This window comes from Echinops telfairi, unplaced genomic scaffold (assembly GCF_000313985.2).
Source record: "Echinops telfairi isolate 266 unplaced genomic scaffold, ASM31398v2 ScPeMD7_2;HRSCAF=8, whole genome shotgun sequence".
Classification (NCBI taxonomy): Eukaryota; Metazoa; Chordata; class Mammalia; order Afrosoricida; family Tenrecidae; genus Echinops; species Echinops telfairi.
This window is the reverse complement of record NW_022103898.1, coordinates 21,522,018-21,543,162: the sequence shown is the minus strand read 5'-3', so window position 1 is coordinate 21,543,162 and position 21,145 is coordinate 21,522,018. Positions and strand designations below refer to the sequence as shown.

The following is a 21,145-nucleotide window of genomic DNA, read 5'->3' as shown; positions in this document are numbered from 1 at the left end:
CAAGCACATTTGTACATATGTTGCCATCATCATTTTCAAAACATTTTCTTTCTACCTGAGCCCTTGATATCAGCTTCTCATTTTCCCCTCCCTCCCTCACCCTCCTTCCCTCATGAACCCTTGTTAATTTATAAATTATTATTTGTTAATGTCTTACACTGACCGATGTCTCCCTTCGCCCACTTTTCTGTTGTCCGTCCCCCAGGGAGGGGGTTATATATAGATCATCGTGATCAGTTCCCCCTTTCTTTCCCCACCTTTCCCTTCCCCTCCTGGTATGGCTTCTCTCAATATTGGTCCTGAGGGTTTTATCTGTCCTGGATTCCCTGCGTTTCCAGCTCTTATCTGTACCACTGTACATCCTCTGGTCTAGCCAGATTTGTAAGGAAGAATTAGGGTCACAATAGTGGGTGGGTGGGGAGGAAGCATTAAAGAACTAGAGGAAAGTTGTATGTTTCAATGGTGCTATTTTGCACCCTGCCTGATTCGTCTCCTCCCCAAGACCCTTCTGTAAGGGAATGTCCAATTGTCTATAGATGGGCTTTGAGTCTCCACTCCACACTCCCCCTCATTCACAATAAGGTGATTTTTTTGTTCTGGGTCTTTGATGCCTGATACCTGATCCTACTAACACCTCGTGATCACACAGACTGGTGTGCTTCTTCCATGTGGGCTTTGTTGCTTCTGAGCTAGATGGCCACTTCCTTACCTTCAAGCCTTTAAGACCCTAGACGCCATATCTTTTGATAGCCTGAAACCATCAGCTTTCTTCATCATATTTGCTTATGCACCCATTTTGTCTTTAGCGATTGTGTCGGGAAGGTGAGCATCATGGAATGCCAAGTTATTAGAACAAAGTGCTCTGTGTTGAGGGAGTACTTGAGTAGAGGCCCATTGTCTATCTGCTACCTATAAATATATGCACATAGATTTCCCCATTATTGTATATAAATATATTTACATATGTACATGCCTGTATTTAGACCTCTGTAAATGCCCTTTGCCTCCTAGTTCTTTCCTCTGTTTCTTTTTACTTTCCTCTCATCCCACTATTGTTTGGCCTTCATTTGGGATTCAGTAACCCTCTGGGTTACATTGCCCTTGAAACGCCCCACCAGGGGATGCCTGCTTTCAACAGTGATTGGGTTAAAGAATCTTTCTTAAAAACAGAGAGTGGTGGTAGTTAAATAACATGACTGCTGCGGACAGTCTGCAAAGGGGTGGAGTCTAGCCTGTCAATCAGGTCACAGCATGACGACCTCACTTGGAGGCACCACGGACTACGCACAACAGTCTGAGACACTGCCCCGTCCTGTGCCATCCTCATAACAGTTTTCATGTTTGAGACCATTGTTGTGGCCGCTACTGTCAATCCATCTCCTTGAAGACCTTCCTTTTTTATCACTGCCCTTCTATTTTACCAAGCATGATGTCCTTATCCAGGGACTGGTCCCTCCCAATGACATGTCCAAAGTACGTGAGAGGAAGTCTCGCCATCCTCCCCTTCAAGGAACACTCTGGCTGTATTCTTCTAAGGCAGATCTCTTTGTTCTTTGGGCAGGTACGATACTTTCAGTATTCTTCGCTAAGCATGTATTAAAATAATGCAAATGCTGGATCCCTCTTCAGTCTTCCTTACTTTTTTTGGTAATCGTTTAATTAGGGGCTCATACAACTCATCACAATCCATACATACCATCAATTGTGTAAAGCACATTTGTACATTCATTGCCCTCATCATTCTCAAAACATTTGATCTCCACTTAAGCCCCTGGCATCAGGTCCTCGTTTTTTCCCCTCCCTCCCCGCTCCCCTCTCCCTCATGAACCCTTGATAATTTATAAATTATTATTTTGTCTTATCTGATGTGCACCTTTCTTGAGTTTAAGCCATGCAACAAGAAAAATGTAATTAATGTCACTGAATTGTATTCATGGTCAAAACAGTAACACACACACCCACAGTTTGACCTTGTCTGCTCCCCACATGTTTTCCCTCCCCCTCTTAGGCCTACATCTCTGATTTTGTTTCCCAGTAGGTATTAATTTGCTTAGCGTGGCAACTGTATTATCATGACTCAGAAGGAGAAAGACTGTCTTTTTATACCAATCTCATGTATATGTTTCCTGCTAAGTATTTCACTCCTCTCCCAGGCAGCGGTCTTTACCCAGTTGAGAAGCTGTGACTTGTCTATTAGGCCGGCGTGGCTGGAGGAAAGGAAAGGGCGTATGCATGATTCCCACGTCAAGACACTTTGTATTAGGAAACTAAGAAACATAACTTAGAAGAAAAAGAAAGCGAAACCCAACAAATGAACAGAAAATCCACTCCTGACTAACAGAGCCAGCTGCCGCGGTTCGTCAGCAGCTGGAGGAGAAAACAAGGGAAGGGAGCCACAGGCACCAGCAGTTCCGGCCACCGGTCACCACGGCCAGGACCATCTGGTTCACGTCCTCTGCCCCGGATATCTCTCTCTGAGACCAGATATCTGAGATGAGAAGGAGTAGTGTACCTAGTGAGATGAGAAGATTCTAAGAGAGAGACTATTAATTCCATTCTTCAAAGACTAAAAAAAGGAAATTAGGGTTTTTTTTAAAAAGAGAAACAAAATTATGGCAGATACACAAATTTGAAACGCGTCATCATTATCGAAGGTCCACACTGCAGTCTGGGTAGATTTAACCAAGGACGTAGACAGCAGCTCTGTATCAGCAGCCGCGCTCGGCTTTGTTGGGCGCGAGAAAGCTGCTTTCGTCGTGCGAAGGACCCACAGTGGCGTTCCCATTGTATGCACACAAAAGCACATGAGCAGCTAAGAAGCCAGATTCAAGTCCAAGGTCTAGCAGGAGATGCTGGAAATAGCTGCTGCCTACAGCTTCACTCCAGAGCTCCAGGCAAACAGATTTCCTTGAAAGCAGCGACCATCAGCAAAACCGCTCACTCTCCTGTGTGTGTCTCACGCTTCCTTTTTCCCTCGCGAGGTCGGGGGAGAAGTCACTCTGTCAGGATCCGGAAACGTGCCCCGTGGGCTGGCTCAAATCGCTAACGTTGAAGAATATTTCTCATTTATCAATAGTGCAAACCCGGTTTAAAAACACGTAACAAGGAAAAACCCACATCTTGCTAAGTTCCTCTGCCTTTCAAAAGATGCTACTAATCTAATTCAACCTGTCCAGGTGAAGAGTATTTAAAGATAAAGTGAAAGTAAACTATGGACGCAAAGTAGGGGGAGAAAAGCTTTCATGAAGACATTGAGAAGTACTAACTTAAAAAAATATATGACTCTATATCATATATATGCATATGCACATATACTACACATACATACATGTACACACACACATATGATCTCTGCTAATGTACTTGTTAGGAGTTGAGAGTTGGGCTACTAAGCCCAAGGCCAGCAGTTTGAAACCACCAGCTGCTCCAACAGCCATCAAGGAGGCTTTCTACTCCTGTAAAGAGTTACAGTTTCAGAAACCCACAGGGGCAGCTCCCTCCTGCCTATAGGACATAGGGTCACAACGAGCCAGAATTTACTCAGTGGGAGTGAATTTTGTGTGATTACATATACATATATAGATAGATATTGATATACATATATTTCAAAACAAACTGAACAAAAGGAAGCCAGAAATAAGTTTTCTTTTTTAAATTAAAAATAAAACATTGAGCTTTCGCATAGATCCAGAAAATCAACTGACCTAGTCGGTCTGCACGGGGCTGGCGGCTGCTCTGACTCTGCGGCTGAGCTTGGCAGACTGGTCAGGGGCCTCACTAGTGCCTGCAGCAGGAAGCGAGGAGGCAGGAGGGGGTTCAGGCCAGCAGAACCCGCATGACGGTCAGGTGACCTGAATTAAAAGCTGGTCACAGCCTCTTACAATGCAAGACCCACTTAACTTTGGCAACACATAGCTTTTTGGTTCAAAAGAAAAAAGGAGGACAGGGGTTGGGTAGCTATCTCCCAGTAAATGATTCTGGCAGAACTGAGACATGGGGGTGGCCGACATAGCCCTTTGAGCCTGAAGACATTTTTAGGCCTCATATAGGATGCACATCATTTAATGGCAATAATTATTTAATGGGAAATAAACTCAGGAATAACAAGCCCAGTAACATTTTCTTTTTCCTTTTTTTAGCATTTAGAATAATTCAGGAAAAATACAAAAATGTAATATGAATAAAAGGGGCTTAAAAATAATAGAGGACTCATCTCTCTGAATATCTAACCAAGCGAGCAAACACAAGCACAAAAAGATGCTTGATTCTTCTGCTGGTTTACATCAGGGCTAATTAACCCTTGGAACCTGTATACTTAAATAGTTTACAACTACAAATACCTATCGCCAACCCTGAACCCTGGATCTAACTTTCAAGGTCTGTTTCCCATTTTGATGTCTCATCTCAAAAAACAAAACAAACAGACCAAACTCGCTGCTTTCCAGGTGGTTCTGACTCATAGCAGCCTGTGCGGCAGCGCAGAATATGCCCCAGTGCGTTTCCGAGACCCTAACCCTTCACGGGAGTAGAAAGTCTCGTCTCTCCCCCGCAGAGCGGCTGGTGGTTTAGCAGCCTGACCCGTATCCCACTACACACGCGGGCTCCTTTGACGTCTCATAAAAAAAGCAAATTCACTGCCACTGAGTCGATGCTGACTCATAGCTACCTCGAACTGCCAAAACGGTAACTCCTTACGGAACGGAAAGCCTCACCTTTCTTCTGCAGAGCTGCTGGTCCTTTCGATATGCCGACCTTGCGATTAGCAGTGCGATGCAGACGTACCCCACTGTGCTACCTTTGACGGACACCTCGAAGATCAGCCTTTTGATTATGACCTGCAATCCTACTCCCTGAAGCATGTACACACACACACACCCCACCCCACCCCCTGCTCCTTTCAAAGACCTGGACGTCATTCTTGATTCGTCCCTCACTCAGCACTCACCCTTCCTCTTTGTGCCACCAACCTGCCTCCTGAACTCTCCTGAGATCCAGCCACCCTCTGGCTCAGGCCACCCTCCCCATGCTGAGTGATAAGACTGTGGCTTGGGCTTCTGCAGGATGGCCTGATCATGCATTAACTGGGCAGATGTGGGCAACTTACTCACCTCCACATTCCTTGGAATCCTGACCTATAAAATGGGAATAGCAAGGCCCTCATTACAGAACTGCTCGGAAATATATGTGATCATCAGTGTAAAAGCCGTGGAATCAATGTTTGCACAGAAGCTGCTAAGCATTCAAGAAATCTCAGTGATCACAATCATCTTCCTTCTCGGTGCCCGGGGTAAACCCCCTGGGCTGATGACCCTTCTCTCCTTACTCTCCTAACACTCGTTGGCAATTCTTGTCTCTCGCCCAATTCAACTATAAACTCACCGAGTTTATAGCAGAGTGAGTTATTCTGTTTCTATAATCCCACTGAATACGGAAGACCGAAGAAGAATCAATGCATTTGAACTGTGGTACTGGCGAAGAATAAGGAAAGTGCCATGAGCTGCCAGAAGCACAAACAAATCTGTCTTAGAAGTACAGCCAGGATTCTCCTTGGGAGAGAGGAGGCACGGCAAGACATCATCTCCTCACATACGTTGTAGCTCTATCAGGGGAGACCAGCCCTGGAGAAGGACATCATGTGGAAGAGCAGTGAGAGAGGAAGGGCCTGGAACAGATGGCCTGACACAGTGGCTGCAACGATGGGCAAAAAACGACGGCAAAGGTAAGGACGGTGAAGGAACCGGCAGGGTTTTGCTCTGGTGTACACAGGGTTGCTGAGTCGGAACCGACCTGACAGAACCTAACAAAAGAACAACAACCAAGCACTTATTGACCCGCAAAGTCTTTTCTACAAAGTTGAAGATGCATGATTCCCGCTGCATAGTCCATACTGTTCTTTATCCTAAACCACAGCCTATCCTAGCAATCTGATGTCAGGAGGGCGGGGGCACAGCGGTTAACTGCTCAGCTGCTAACTAGCAGTAAGCAGTTGGAACGTGCCCACTGCTCCATGGGAGAAAGGACCTGCAGGTCTGCGCTCGTACCAATTACACAGCCTGCTGAGTAGCAGCCGAGGGGTCAGCTAAGGTGAACTAGTGCCGTCGTCCTGTCCAGGGGAAAGATGGGTAAAGAACTGAAGAGACATGGAATCAATCAGTCCAGTAGACGAATGCACCATGTGAACATGGGCCTCCACGACTCTGGATGGTGACCAGTTTCCACTACCAACAACTCTAAAAGGGATCATATTACAAGGTCCTGGATAAAGTGGGTGAACATGGTGGCACAAACCTCAGAGCGAACACCAGGAAGAGCAGGGTTACTGGCCAGATCAAGATGGGAGGGACTCCCGAGACTAGGCCCTAACCACCCTGTAGGGCTGAAACGGAACTCACCTGTGTGGCTCAGTGTTCAGCCCAACAACAGCCAGGTCTGAAAGGTGAACAATAACCCCAGGGAGGTCCTGAGAATAAACAACGATGTGTGAGCGAAAGGGCAGCAGGGACCCAAGAACAGAGTTCAGACAAGTGAGGAGAGGAGGGACGGAGAAGAGAAACGAGGGAAAACGAAGCCACATGGACTGCAATCAATGACAGGAGACACAATGGGTGTGAACTGGCTAATGGAAAGCTGATTGGCTGTAAACCCTCACCCCATTCACAATAAAGAGCTAAAAACAACAAGAGTACAGCTTAGGAAACCCTATGGAGTCGTTCTACTCTGTCATATTAGATCGCTATGCGTCCCAACAGACTCGCATACAACAACAACAATCCAAATAACAGTCACGAATAATAGTTTCTTAACAAGACGTTTGCTACCTTGCAAAACCATCTTTCTCATTCTTCTCAAATATTATGTAGGGATTAATGACTATATTTTCAAGCTGTCTCGCTCATAAAAATGGTTTGAATAATTATGTCTACCTCTACACAAAATGAAATAAAAGTATCTTCCATGACATGGAAGTAGCCCCATCAGTTCATCTATCAGCGAGAATAATCAAACCTAGTTCTTCTCTTCTGGGTAGCTTGGCAGCAGTCCACTGGCTTCTCTTTGGGTGTCTCCAGGTGATCGTATTCAGCCTCCAGTCCCACTCACCTGCCCAGGAGATTTCTTCACAAGACTCATCAGTTTTTGCCCCACAGGACTTTTTAGTGGCTGACCCTCTATATCAGTGGTTCTCAACCTTCCTAATGCTGCGACCCTGTCAAACAGTTCCTCATGTGGTGGTGACCCCCCAACCATAACATTATTTTTGTTGCTACTTCATCGCTGTCATTTTGCTACTGCTGTGAATTGGGCGGCCCGTGAAATGGTCATTTGATCCTCAAAGAGGTCGAGACGCACAGGTTGAGAACCCTGTGAAAAGGTCATTTGATTCCCAAAGAAGTAGAGACCCACAGGTTGAGAACCCTGTGAAAAGGTCATTTGATTCCCAAAGAAGTAGAGACCCACAGGTTGGGAACCGCTGCTCTATCTACTGTTATCAGTTGCTGTTGAGTGGGCGCTCGGCTCGCGGTGACGTCACACACAACGCTTGCCTGGTCCGGCATCATCCCCACGGTCCGGATGGATCAGACCAGACAACACCATGTACTGTATAGATTTATCTTGCTCACTGCCTAGCTTCTCTCAGAAAAACGACCTACCCTGGGAACGGGGAACAGTTCATCCATCACATACAATCATTCAACGATCCGTGACTGAAAACGATCCGCTGCTGCTGTGTCAAGCCCAACTGATTGTGACCCCGCAGGGCAGAGCAGAACCGCACACTGGGTTCTCTGGGCGGGGAGAGTTCACTGCGCAAGGCTGCTGCTACGTTCTGATCACCCACCTTGTGATAAGCTGCTGAGTGCTGTGCCACAGAGCTCCTGAGAATGAACGAATGCCCAGGATGACAAGGGCAGTAGTACGAGGAGGGTTAAGAGCCACGTACTATTAGAATAGCAAATATAGGGTAGTCTCAGGACACCATGCATTGGCCACCAATGGTCAAAGCAAGAGATCTGAACCTAGGCCAAAGATCACCAATTCCATAACCGCGGGACAGCAGTCATCTGCTTCTTCACACACGCGGGCTTTTGGCCTTAGGTCCAAGGGAGTATGTCAGTACCACAAATCTGCAACAGGTGAGTTTGAGGTAAAATCCAGTTCATTTAGTGGGGTTCCCACATTGAATCTTTCTGGTGTGGCCTATGCAGGATGACGTGCACCTGAAAAGGGCAGAGTCTGGAGTCCCACTAGTCTACAGCCACGGCCTGGTTATAAGGGCTGACTAGACACGGAGTTAAAAGTGTCCAGTTGGGAACATTGTACCAGGCTTATTCTCCCCTTGGGATAAGTATTGTTAAGCGCTTTTTCCCAATGAAAGGTTCCAAAGGGTTTATCCACCAAGAGAAGTGTAATCACGTTCTCCGGTCATCCATGCCCCCTCCCCTCCACCTTGACTTTCATTTCCAATAAGGTCCATTTAGCACTCTTGTAATAATGTCTGTAGATTTGGGGTGACCTAGCACAATGTTTTATTCAGTTGTTGCAGCAACGGAATGGTCGGTCCTACTTCTCCCCCATATTGAGAAACTGACCCAGCTTAGGCAAGGTCTCCTCCATCAGAGTGGTCTTTAAGATCAATTTTGTTACAGGGTCACTCTGAGTCAGCATCAACTCGATGGCACCGAGAGGTTTTGTTTCTTAAGATATACATTACGTCTGGCGGGCAGGGCTCTGCCTCTGTAAATGAGTGGTATGTAAAGTTTTGCCCTATCACGAATCCCTATTGTTAGTGTAAATAATGTCCAGTCACTTAAGCGTTTAATCTGTACAAGTCATAATATATACTACAATAATAAGTGTTCCTGGGTGTTAAAGGGGAGCTGATATCAAAGAGTTCAAGAAGAAAATGTTTTGAAACTGGTGGTGGCAGCAATTGTACAATTATGCTTGATCTAATTATGGATTGTTATAATATCTGTAAGAGCTCCCAATAAGATAAAACAATAAAAAAAGAAAAATCAACTGTTTAGGATCAAAATGGCAACATTTACCCAGTGACAGAGTGTGGTAGTTACATAAATTCATGTCAACTTGACAAATTAAAGTGTAGGGATGGAGTCTGGCCTGTCAATCAGGTCACAGCCTGATGGTACCTCCTTGTGGGGGTGGCCTTCTCATAAGGAGGGCCCTGGGAAGCTCTCTCTCTGCCTTCCCCTTCCTGCTGATGGACCCTGGCTGCTGTGAGCCTGTGATGTGGCCATCGCCATTGGATCCACATGACTGTTCACCCGCCGGCCTGTGATCTTCCTGCATTCTACATCAAGGCATGTTGCTGTGTGTGTCTGAAGAGGGACTTATGTAATAGTGTCAGACTGATGGACTAGTATCAGACTTATGGACTTGATCTGAATTGGGCTGGGATTTTTGCTTGATATACAATTACTTCTTGATATAAAACTTTCTCTCACACATTAAAAAAAAAATCATGAATTGCTGTCTGAAAAGCCAGCCTATACACGTATAATTTTTTTTCATTTTTTAAACTCATTTTATTAGGGGCTCATACAACTCTTATCACAATCCATACACACATCAATTGTGTAAAGCGCATTTGTACATTCATTGCCCGCATCATTCTCAAAACATTTCCTCTCCACTTAAGCCCCCGGCATTAGGTCCTCATTTTTCCCCTCCCTCCCCGCTCCCCACTCCCTCCATGTATAATTTTTTTAACAGTGTTTTATAATGTTCTCTATTGTATCACACCACTATATATATATATAGTATTGTATCACACCACAATATATGTTCTCTATCAGGATGATACGTAATAATGATGTCCCTAAAGTGAACCACAGACATATGTAAACCATAGATATGAAAGGATGTTGTGCTCACACTTACTTCTAGCCCCAATCTAAGAGCAATTAGTTCTTATGACATGGCCCTACTCAATACTTGCCCCCATGATGAGATCTTATGTGTGCTATACCTAAGTGTGGTGAAGAAACCGGAGGGTACCCAGCCATCAAGAAGAACAGTGTCTGGGGTCTTAAAGGCTTGTCTTCAAACAAGCAGCCATCTAAGAGAGGCATCAGCCAAGTCCAACATGGAAGAAGCACACCAGTCTGTGTGATCCAGGGATTATACACAATAAATCCAAATCTGAAAGCAGAAATGGTATCGGCTTGAACTCTGAACACCTAGCTTGCAGAAGGGCTATGGATGGCAGTGAAAACCCAAACCTACTTACAGGGTCACCACATGGAGTAAGCCTCCAGTGACACCCCTCTGATCATCGTCCAGGGTTGTAAATAGCCTTGCTGAGAGAGCACTGTAAGTAAAGACGACTGTGGCTGCTGTAGTTAAATCAAAATATAACATCTTATTATTTGAACTCCCTTTTGACCCATTTTAAAGTAGTTTCAGTTTTAATATTTTCTGCTTTTCTTTGATTGGTTTTTCCCTGTTTTGTTTTGCCATTGTTGTTGGGTTTGTGTTTGTATAATTTTCTGCATATGAAATCCAGACTAGCTAATCCCTAGAGACAATGACTGGATTAATATTTACCTCGGGGCACAGCAGGGGAAGCTGGGGGTAATGGGGACTTAATGAGTCTGAGAAGACAATGTCCTGAAATTGGTTGTGGTGATAATTGTGCAACTCTTCTTAATATGATTGATATGTGAATTATAAGAAGTTAAACGCAAAAAAAGGGCTACGTCCTATTAAATGTTAGATCCCTTTGGATTCCCATCAATGGGAAGAAGTAACAGTTCCGCACGGACAGCTTTCCCTCAGCAAGGAATCAACGCTGAGAATGAGCAGCTGCCACGCTGAGATGGGCGGCAGCAGGATGCACTGTTGTAGACTCGCCAGTCTTCGCTTAGGAAGTGACAAACACAGGCACTTCTTGAGCTTGGAATGACTCACGCTTGCTACTCAGCAACTTACTGTCTCTGGTTTTTCGGGCCAGAGCTATTTGTTCCTCCAAACGATGAAACCACCCAATGGTGGCAGCGCTGCGGCTCAGAGGAAGCAGTAGGAAACCATCTCTCCCCACCCACAGCGACCCCTAAGACCGCCCCTTTCTGAGACAGGCAAAGAGCTCGTCTCCAGGGCCAATCCCACGGGATCACCAGCAGAAAGAGGGAACTCAAATGTGTCCATTGAGGCTGGATTATTTTAAAAAAGCAAGCAGTTATGCAGTCCCCCCTGATGGGTTCTAGTTACAGGAAAAATATCCTTGTTCTGAAGCAATGAACAAAAGACCTTGCTTAGTGTTTTGAATCCAGAGAAGGGGAGGGGGGGCATCCTAATTTTATTTCAAAAATTTTAGATCATGTTTTTTGACCCCGATTTTTTTTTCCGGCTTTCAGAGAAAAATTCACGATGGGGGAGGGAGCGGGGGCTACCTGGGCTCCGTAGACACGCTGCATGGCCTGGAGCAGCTGGTTGGTGTAGTCCGTGAGGGTGCTGGCATCTTCCTCGAAAACGCTCAGTAAGGAACGAGTCTGTGAGACAGATGATAAGAAAGGAGGTCAGTTTTAATTCTCGATGGAAAAGTTCTAAAGGAGACCAAACGCACGGCCCCCACCCCCACCCCCACAGAAACGGGGCGAGGAGGTGCTTGCTAGTTCTCAGACATTTGTCTCTTGTTGAAACACAAAGACGAGTTGATTCTTAGAGCCTTACAGTTCCTTTCTAATCCTTCAGGTAGCATAGTGGTTATGCACTGCGCTCCTAAAAGCAAGGTCAGCAGTTTGAAACCACCAGCCACTCTATGGGAAAAAGAGGAGCTTTTCTACTCCTTTAAACAGTTTCAGTTTCAGGCCCTCGCAGGACAGTTCCGCCCTCCCCTACAGGACTGCTATTCCGACTCCAGATCCCTTACAGATGATGCAGCGCAGAGTTGGCCCCTTTTCTACGCACCAATAAATTCTCCCACCTCAAAGGGCAACCTATCCTGTCCAAGGCACGCACTGAACACGAGGCCCTGGGTCATGCTGGTCAGGACTCCAGCATTGGGTGGGGTGGGGGGCACAATCCCATCAGGAGGTAGCCAGCCACCTGTCTGCTTTGCCACAACTCTGCAAATCTCGCCAGAATGTGCCGTGCGTTCTTTTGAGGAAACGACAGTCCCTAAGCCACCAAAGCTCCAAGTCACTTTCAGTTTTCCTTTTCCGCCTTTTGGAGCCACTTGGACCAGCGTTTAGGTCTGAGCAGTGTGAGTCCGGGAATATTAGAGAAACAAATTCAGACACTCATGTGTAAGAAAGAACTTTACATACAAGAGCAACTGAATACGGAGAAAACATCCCAGCCCCGTCCAGATCAAGTCAGGAAGTCCGATATTAGCTCATATGTCCAATACTAATCTATAAAGTCCTCTTCAGACTCATAAAACACATGCCATGATGCCGAACGCAGGAAGATCACAGGACAGTGGGTGGGGAGTCTTGTGGATCCAGTGGGGTTGTAAGCATCTCAGCGCTGGCAGGGGTCTCCGCATGGCTCCCCCAGCTCAGGGCACTAGCATAGTTCCATGTGTCTTGTCAGCTGCAATGTCTTCCAGAGAGTCAGCGTGTGTTCCACCTCCAGCAAGCTATTTATTTCCTTAGTGCCTCCAAATGAGGTCATCAAACTGCCACCTGACTGACAGACTAAACTCCACCCCTTCATTCTTAATCCTCTCCAATTGACAACAGATTATATAACTATCACAATAGGTAAGGAATCTACAGGGCTTTTAAGACTGTGACCCCTCACTTTCTAGGAAAAATTAAATTTGTTTTTTATTTATTTCCATATAGTTTCCCCTTTTGTTTGTGAAATATTCTTAATACAAAGAAAAACATACTCTAGGGAGCAGTATCTCATTAACCTTTATATGTGGTTTCTTCTTCTTCTTCTTGGGGTATGTGTGTGTTGGAGAACAATTTCTTCTTCTTTTCCCACCGTCCTTTCCTCCATATATCCCTGTCTCTCCACCTCTCTGAACTAACCTGACCTCATTGTAGTCTTTAAAATCTTCTCTTTCGGTATGAAAAACATTTTTATTTTTCTTGATTTTCCTTTATAATAATACATCATAAAATAGTTATCTTTGTGAGACTGACTAACTTTGCTGAGCATAATGTTCTTGATTTTGGCTGTGCCTTAAAGCGTTTGACAGACTCATCACGGCTTTTTAAGGATGAATAAGCCAATGTATGAAATGTGCCAGAGTTTGTTTAAGGTCACCTTTCCAGGCAACCGATTTTCAAACTCCTGTGCAAGAAATGTCAAGAACCCGGGACCCACCAGCTCCAGGCCCTGGGAACAAGGCAGCGGTTCCGTGGTGAAGACTGCTCAGTGCTCTACCAGCTGCCCGCAAGGCCATTCGCCAATTATGGTTTCAACCCCGTGGCGGCCTGGCCCCCACAAAACACTAAGGGGGAGATGATGTCTCACAAGGTGTCTGAGGAGCCACTGAGGAGTTACATGAGCCCTTATCTCCCAAAGGCCATTTGCTAATAGGCCTGTAAGCTACTGCTTTCGTTATAATGGGATCTTCACGTCTGAAGAGAACCCATTAGGCTTGAAGGGGAGAATAAGTTGTGGAAATGCCCTTACCGAGGTGATAAAAAAGTACATTACACACAAGACACTAAAGCTCACTCTTTCCCTGCAAATAAAAATTTCAGTTCCTTCGATCTTTTTCTGACCTACATGAGGCAAGTGAGCAATCACTGACCCCAAAGAACTGGAATAGGAACTTAGGCATTTGAAGAGTCTCCGCACACCCCATCCCACCCCCTACGTCCACCCACTCCCACCCTGATTTCATTCCACACACACTGGCACCCTGACAACAGAACAGCAAGCTCTGGCTTTGCCCAGTGGCCTTAAGGGGAGACGTTAACTGCAGATAAGAGGATGTCTTCAGTACAATCCTTATCAACAGAAGAACCGAGTAAATGAATAAGGTAACAGAGTGTAAGATCATTTTTAATACACGTTCTCAACAAGAGCAGAAACATCACCATATAATAGCTCACTATGTACGAGGAGTTTCTGAGAACAGCACTTTTGAAACATTTTTATATTCCACAGCCAGAAATTCATTTTTTATCAAGAGCTGAATGAACACTGTTTATCACTGATCTCCCTCCCCCTCCCCGCTTCTGTTTTGTTTGATTTCATTGTCAGGTTTGATTTCATCTAATGCTGGTTTAGCCGTTCGCAAACAAAAATGCTGGTTGTGACCCATGGGATTTCGTAATTCATTAATGAGGCTCGGCTGGTAGGTGAAAAACACTGTTTTAGGATTCCCTATCATAGCTCTTCAAAATATTTGAACATTGTTAATGGGGGCGGGGCTCTGTATTCAATATTCATTCATTCATCTTTGCTTTCATTTAACATGAACTGAAACGTTGTGTTGGGTACTGAGATTCACAGGTGATGAGAATCATCTGTCTTTTCAAAGGATCTGTGATGATCCTGAGACTGTCAGTAGAGGATTCAAATCTAGGCTTTGGCACTAATCTGCCAGGTTTACTGAAGCAGGTTATCAGTGTTCATACAGTGATCGCAGAGATGATGATGATGATGAACTTTATTGATTGCTTATTAGATGCCAAGTAGTAAATGCTCTACAAGCATGGTTTCATGTTAACCCTATAGCAAGCCTGTCATGCACACATCTGTGGCTGTAGTCAATTTTGACACATATTGGCCACACAGGTCAGCATAGATGTGCGCCATATGCTTTCCAAGGCTATATCTTGCTCCTGTAGTGGGTTGGTTTGAACTGCTGAGCACTTTAATCACTGCACCAACAGGGCTCCAGTAACCTATATCGTTCCCCATAAGTTTACAAGTTTACAAGGAGTACTCCCCACCAGAAACCGGAATTTTTATTTTCAAAGTGATGTTTTAACATTTTTTTACAAACAACCCTATCACCTTCAAAGTACTCTCCATTACACTAAATACAGTTCTCAAATCTGTGATTCCATTCTTGGAAACATTTTTCACACTCATCTGTTTGGATGGCTGACGGGACCTCCCTCATTTTTTTCTTCACCTCTTCTACGTTGTCAAATCACTGTCCTTTCATGTCCCTCTTCATTTGTGGAAACAAAAAGAAGTTCCACAGAGCGAGGTCAGGTGAGTCAGGTGTGTGGGGCAAGAGGCATGCTGTTTTTGCCAAAAACTGGTGGACTGACATGGCTGCGTGAGTAGGTGCATTGGCGTGGTGGCAAAAACAGTCCCCCGTCTGCCACAAATGAGGCTCTTTTGTCGCACACTGTTATGCAATCTTTTCAGAACCTCTAAATAGAAAGCTTGAATAATAGTCTGACCTGGTGGAATGAACTCCAAATGCACTAGTCAACATTTTCGTCTGTTTGGGAAGGTGATGGACGTTCAGAATGAGGTCTGTCATCAATCAACATTTCACCTTTTTTGAAATGAGAAAACCACTAATACACTTGAGTTTTTCCCCATAGAAAACTCCTTGCTGTCCTTGTAAGCTGTGTTCAACATCACAACAGTTTCTGCGGCATTTTCCCCCCAGCAGTAAAAGCTCACAACTGCATGTTCTCTTAAATTGGCCATCACTAAAACCTAGGTTCAAGCAAAACGGCTTTTACGAAAAAATTCACTGTGACCATTTTTTGAGAGGGGGTCCCCCTTATATTTGTCTTATTGCCCCCTTTTCAGAAAAACATTCTCAGCACCCCTTTGGCAATTAAAAACTTTTGTACTATACCCCACAATCCAGTAGGAATTTACTTTTACAACCCTCCCGGACCCCCAGCACCTCACCCCCACTTCCTTTACCACTACTGCCACCTTGGATCATTCCAGAGCCTCCCAGGGGGCAATGCTGCCCCCTGGGGAAAATGCTGATCTACACCCAAAGAACACTGCCATTGAGTTCATTCTGACACAGCGACCCTACACAGAGTTTACAAGTCTGTACATCTTTACTGGAGCAGACAGCCTCATCTTTTTCTGTAGGGGTGGCTGGTGGGTTTGAACAACTACTTGCAGTTAGCAGCCCAATGTCTAGCCCAGAGCACTACCAGGGCTCCTTTAGAAGACACCGTAGTGTACATATATAGCCTTTATTTGCAGTGGAACACCAAAAAAGTCATGTGACCTGCTTATTTTGATATCTGTTTATTACGGTGGTCTGGAACTGAGCCCACAATACCTCCCAGCCTGTACTCTGCACATGCACACCAGGACACACCCTCTGGATCTGGCAGAAAATTGCCAGTATTCTCTTCCTCATTTAACAAGGTAGTTATCGCCCCTGGAAAAAATGTCCCCAGCAACCTCCACTGCTGTTCTGATATTCACATGCCCCACAGCACATCTGTGAAAACTTTATTGGGACAAATGGGGATGCTGAGCCATACAGACGAGAATGAGACCAAGGACCAGCCACAGGTACGTTCCTTGCTCAAAACCCCACAAAAAGTCAAAACGATACACGTGCAAATCACGTGTAGAGGCAACGGCAACCAACAGTTGCTAAGACGTGTAGCAGAGCCCTGAGTTATGTGTTGGGCTGCTAGTCACAAGGTTAGCAGTTCCACACCATCAGCAGCTCCAAGGGAGAAAGATGAAGCTTTCTACTCCCGAAAAGTTACAGTCCTGGAAAACTACAGGGCCAGTTCTACTCTGTCCTATAGGGTCACTATGAGTCAGAATTGATTCAATGGCAGTGAGTTTGTTTTGTGTGTGTGGGGGGTGGGGAAGGGGGTGTGCGCGCGCGCGCCACAAAAGAAAAGAACTAATGGACTGTGCCCTTAGACATGACAGCTAAGAAAACCGTATGGGCCAGTTCTCTTCTGTCACATGGGGTCATTATAAGTCTGAATCAACTGGACCACACTTAACAGCAGTATGCCCATAGGGTGGTGGAGGAAACGTCTTAGCAGAATCGAATCTACAACTCACACAAGTGTCATGAACCAAGAGAACCGGAGCAAAGCCCTCGGCTATGAAGACAAAATCAACCAGGTTACGTTTGGAGGCATCGTGCCTGAATAAGGAAAGGTCTGATCCGGATGGCGAGGAGGATTGTTTATATCTTGGTTAATCAATCACTGAATAATCTCAGAACTGAGCCTGTAATTTCTTGGTCCTCTACTCCCGTAGAAAGTTGCAGTCTTGGAAATCCACTGGGGCAGTTCTGCCCTGCCCTAGTGGGTCGTCTACTCAACGGCAGTGAGTTTGTTTTTTTCTGTTTGGCAGTTATTCCAAGGAAGCCCTGGTAGCAGTAGTGGGTTGTATGTTGGGCTGCTAACCTCAAGGTCGGTAGTTCGAACCACCAGCCACTCTCCTTGGGAGACAGATGAGGGGTTCCCCACCCTTAAAGAGTTACAAGTGTTGGAAACCTATAGTTCTTCTCTGTCCTAAAAGGCTACGGGTCAAAATCAACTTGATGGCAATCCATTTGGTTTTATTTTCTGAGGGGTTCTGCAGGAGCAAGACCTGGTATTCTACTGCTACCTTAAAGGTGACAGTCAAGAAAGCTCAATGCCAGTTAGAAAGAAAGAACGAAAAGGAATGGGCCTTATTTCTTCAGCTCACTCCACAGGACAAGAGAGTACACTCCCAAAGACGTATGGACTGGGTGCCATCACAGCTGTCCTGTTCACCTGTCTCCAAGAACAAACTGTGACTCACTTCGGGCAGCCACTGTGGTTTACTCAGCATTACGTGCCCAGCATCGCCCAGTGGCTGGTGAGCAGCAGCCCTTCACAGACAGCAATGGAGACAGACAAATTACCTTACAACAACGCACACTAACTAGTTTGACAATCGGTTGCGCAAGACTGCAAACTACCTTTAAAAAAAAAGCAAGAGGAGAAGAATAGATGTGTCTAAGGTTGGCTGACTTGCTCTTCAGCTCTTTGGGATGGCTCGGCTCACCTGCAGCAGCTTTTATGTTCATTAGTCATGTGCAAACCAAGTTACTGGAGCAACTCTCATAACTACATACACCTGCAGGAAATAAACAAGAGATGGCTTCTGAGAGCTTTGTCATTGAGTGAGACGTTTGAGGTCCCTGATGACCGAAAAGTCAGGTGTTAGGTAGCTGGGTTCACATGAGCAATCTCCCTGTGTCTGCAGGCTGCCGGGGTTCCTGGCACTGCCACGGTCGAGTGCATTATCTTGGGCGATTTATTTGCTCCTTGTAGTTTTAATAGAGGCTCTTGTTCAAATGACTGTCGGATTAAATGAGTGAGGATACGGAAAGCACTTAGGGACCCTTCCTGGCACGGACACCACATGCTACAGGCATCTGCAGGTGTTTTTTATTTGTTACACGGAGGATGGAGTTGGATTAGATACCACCTAGTTCCAAGCGTAGGAGCCACTTTGGGAGTAGCAGCAGCAATGAGGCACATGTCCCAATGAAAAGACTCACCCTAATATGATCTGATAATTATCAATCCCCCTCCTTAACACTGGCATCCGTGCCAAACAGTAAGCGAGAGCTGAGTTCTCCTTGGTTACAGAGCGACAGTAAAGTCTCACAAGCAGTGAGAAATTCAGAGGCACCCGCAACAGGAATGGCACTGTCTCAGGCCCCTTCTTTCACACACAAGTTCAGAGCAATAACCCTTGCAGAGTGCCTTCAAGATCGGCTGATCCACGTCCCTTGTTCTGCAACCGAGCAAACTGAGCCAGCACAGGGTGGGGACTAAATGGCTTGCCCAGCTCACATGATCAGTGAGTACTCAAGCCAGAGCCAGAAAACCCAGCACTCCCTCACCAGCACTTTCTCTATTTCCTGACAGCTGACATCCTTCCAGCCCCTCGGAAAGAGTGAAGGTTCATTTAAGGGCGAGCTGACAACTTGCGATGTGATTGATCTGGGAGGAGGGTTTGGAGGTGCTGGTGGTGTGGCCTCTCTAATCTGGCCCTGCCATCCCCACGTTTGGCTCAGAAGGCAACGGACCAGCACTTTTGCATCTGTCTCCCCAACTACAGAGCAAACAGGAATCTAGGCTCACAATGAGCTTTCAAAATTCCACTTTTTATCTTCAGGTTTCACACAACAGGTGTGGTGATAAATGAAATGCCTTCTACCAAGGTCCTGTGGCCCTCTGATTAAAATCTCAGACAGCTGGAGCTGTATACGAGACTCTGAAAAGCCAATCAGAGCAGGGGATGTGATTTTCCAAGAAGGGGAGTGGGGTTGGGATGCGTGTGTGTGCATGTGTCATCAAAGTTGGTTCACAGTGCCTTGCCTACACAAAACAAAAACACCAAACTCACTGCCATCGAGTCAATTCTTAGTCACAGCGATCCTATAGGATAGTATAGAACTGCCCTAGTAGGTTTCCGTGATGGTAATGCTTTTCGGAAGTAGACAATCTCATCTTTCTCTCTCAGAGCAGCTGGTGGTTTTGAACTGCTGACTTTACAATAGCAGCCCAAAGAAAGGGGTGCAAAAAACTAAGTACCTGGCCTTTTGGACTACTTATTCCGAACTAGTGAGAGGTTGCTGGGCATAGACAAATCTCTCAAAGATCACCTGGATGGCACAACTCACTGAGGAGATAAAAGGAAATGAACTGGAAAAGACGGGAAAGTGTGGAAAAAAAAACAGGCTTCTCTATTCTCTTTTTCAGAGGCGAGGTGCCCAGGGAAGAGGGGCTTATTTAAATAGCCCAAGGATATGAACCAGGAGGAGAGCAGAGAAGCTGGGGAGCTGTTAAATCAAAGAGAACAAAAGTTCCCCAAGGATAGCGGCCGTTATCAACTAATAGCATCCCAGGCTCGCTCATTTGCTATATTTACGTATAATAAATTTCATCTGTAGAGCTCTAAGGATTTGGCTGACATCTCAAGTGAGCTAAGGAAGTTTCCCTAGGTGGCAAATGGGGCAGGTACCTTAATGTTCTCCTCACTGATGGGAAAACAGTCCCAAGGGTGTCTGGCCCTGCTGAGAAGGAGATCCTGGTTCTCCACTGCCCATTCTGGGGCAGTAGGAACTGTAGTACTGTACTATTAGTAATAATAATACTGTCCCGACTGTTAACAAGCCATTGTCCACTAACAGCTTGACAGGCATTTTTGTATTTAATACTCCTGGCACCCATAAGGAGCCCTGGTGGCACATGGGTTACAAGTTGTACTGCTAACCCCAACAACCACAGTCCGAAAGCCCCAGGCCCTCCGTGCGAGAAAGACAAGGCTTTTTACTCCGGTGAAAATGTAGTCTTGGAAACGCACCGAGGCAGTTCCAGGGGGTTGGGAGTTGGCGAGCCCACGAGGCTGGGACTATTCTATCTTACGGACGGCACCAAGCGAGGTTGCACTCTGTTGTGCACAGGGTCGCTATGGGTGGGAGCCGACTGCGTGGCACCTAACAACACGGGTGACAAAACTGAGGCAGAGAGGAAATTGACAAACTCTCGGCTAGTAAGGGTTTGGCCCGGGCAGCCTTTGGAGCGGGGTCCTGACACAACGACCCCCGCCGTGGTCGGCTTTCCCGGGTGCTCCTGCTCTCCCGGGGGGGTCCCCGCTCGCGGCCGCAGGGCCAGGCCCGCCCCCTTTGCAGCCCCGAGGCACCCTGGAGGGAGGCACCCCGAGGGGTGGCGGACGGGGGCGCGGCCTCTCTCCCGGGGCCGGAGGGCCCTCCACGGCCTCAGCCCCGCCGGCCAGGGCGGCCACAGCGGCGGGAGGTACCTGCGGGCTGTCCTGCAACGCCTCCTCCAGCAGGAGCTTGTCCACGGCGGGCATGATGCTGCGCGGCCTGGCCGAGGGAGCGACGGAAGGACGGAGAGCGGGAGGCGGGGTCCCGGAGGGTGCTCCAAGCTTGGGCGACGAGGCGGACGCTCCGTGCCCGCGGCAGCCCAGCGCGCGCGCACGCCTGGCCGGTGTCCACGGCCCGCCCTCCGGCCGCCCCGCCCTCCTCCCGGGCCAGCCCTCCACAGAGCCCGATCAACAGGAAGTGTGGCGAGCGTGCGGCCGGCACACCGGAAGTGTGGCTGCCCCGCTCCGGCGGCCGTCCGCGGACCCAGACTCTACCGGAAGTGTGGCTGCCCCGCTCCTACGGGCATCAGCGGACCCAGGCTGGAAAGGCCCTGGGGCTTGCGTACCAATCAGTGTTTATCATTTCTAAAGAGGACAA

At 46.7% G+C, this 21,145-nt stretch overlaps 1 protein-coding gene across 2 annotated transcripts in view; it reads right to left on the bottom strand.

The window, feature by feature from the left end:
* APPL2 (adaptor protein, phosphotyrosine interacting with PH domain and leucine zipper 2) overlaps nt 1-20,826 on the bottom strand; it is a 62,816-nt gene extending 41,990 nt beyond the window's left edge. For both annotated transcript variants that reach the window (XM_030885314.2, XM_045290219.1), the window contains exons 1-2: nt 20,701-20,826; nt 11,412-11,510 (exon numbers count right to left, since the gene is read on the bottom strand). In XM_030885314.2, coding sequence (XP_030741174.1) covers nt 11,412-11,510; nt 20,701-20,754 — 153 coding nt within the window. In that variant the 5' untranslated portion in view covers nt 20,755-20,826. The remainder of the gene's footprint in view (nt 1-11,411; nt 11,511-20,700) is intronic.
* Nucleotides 20,827-21,145: the final 319 nt, after the last annotated feature.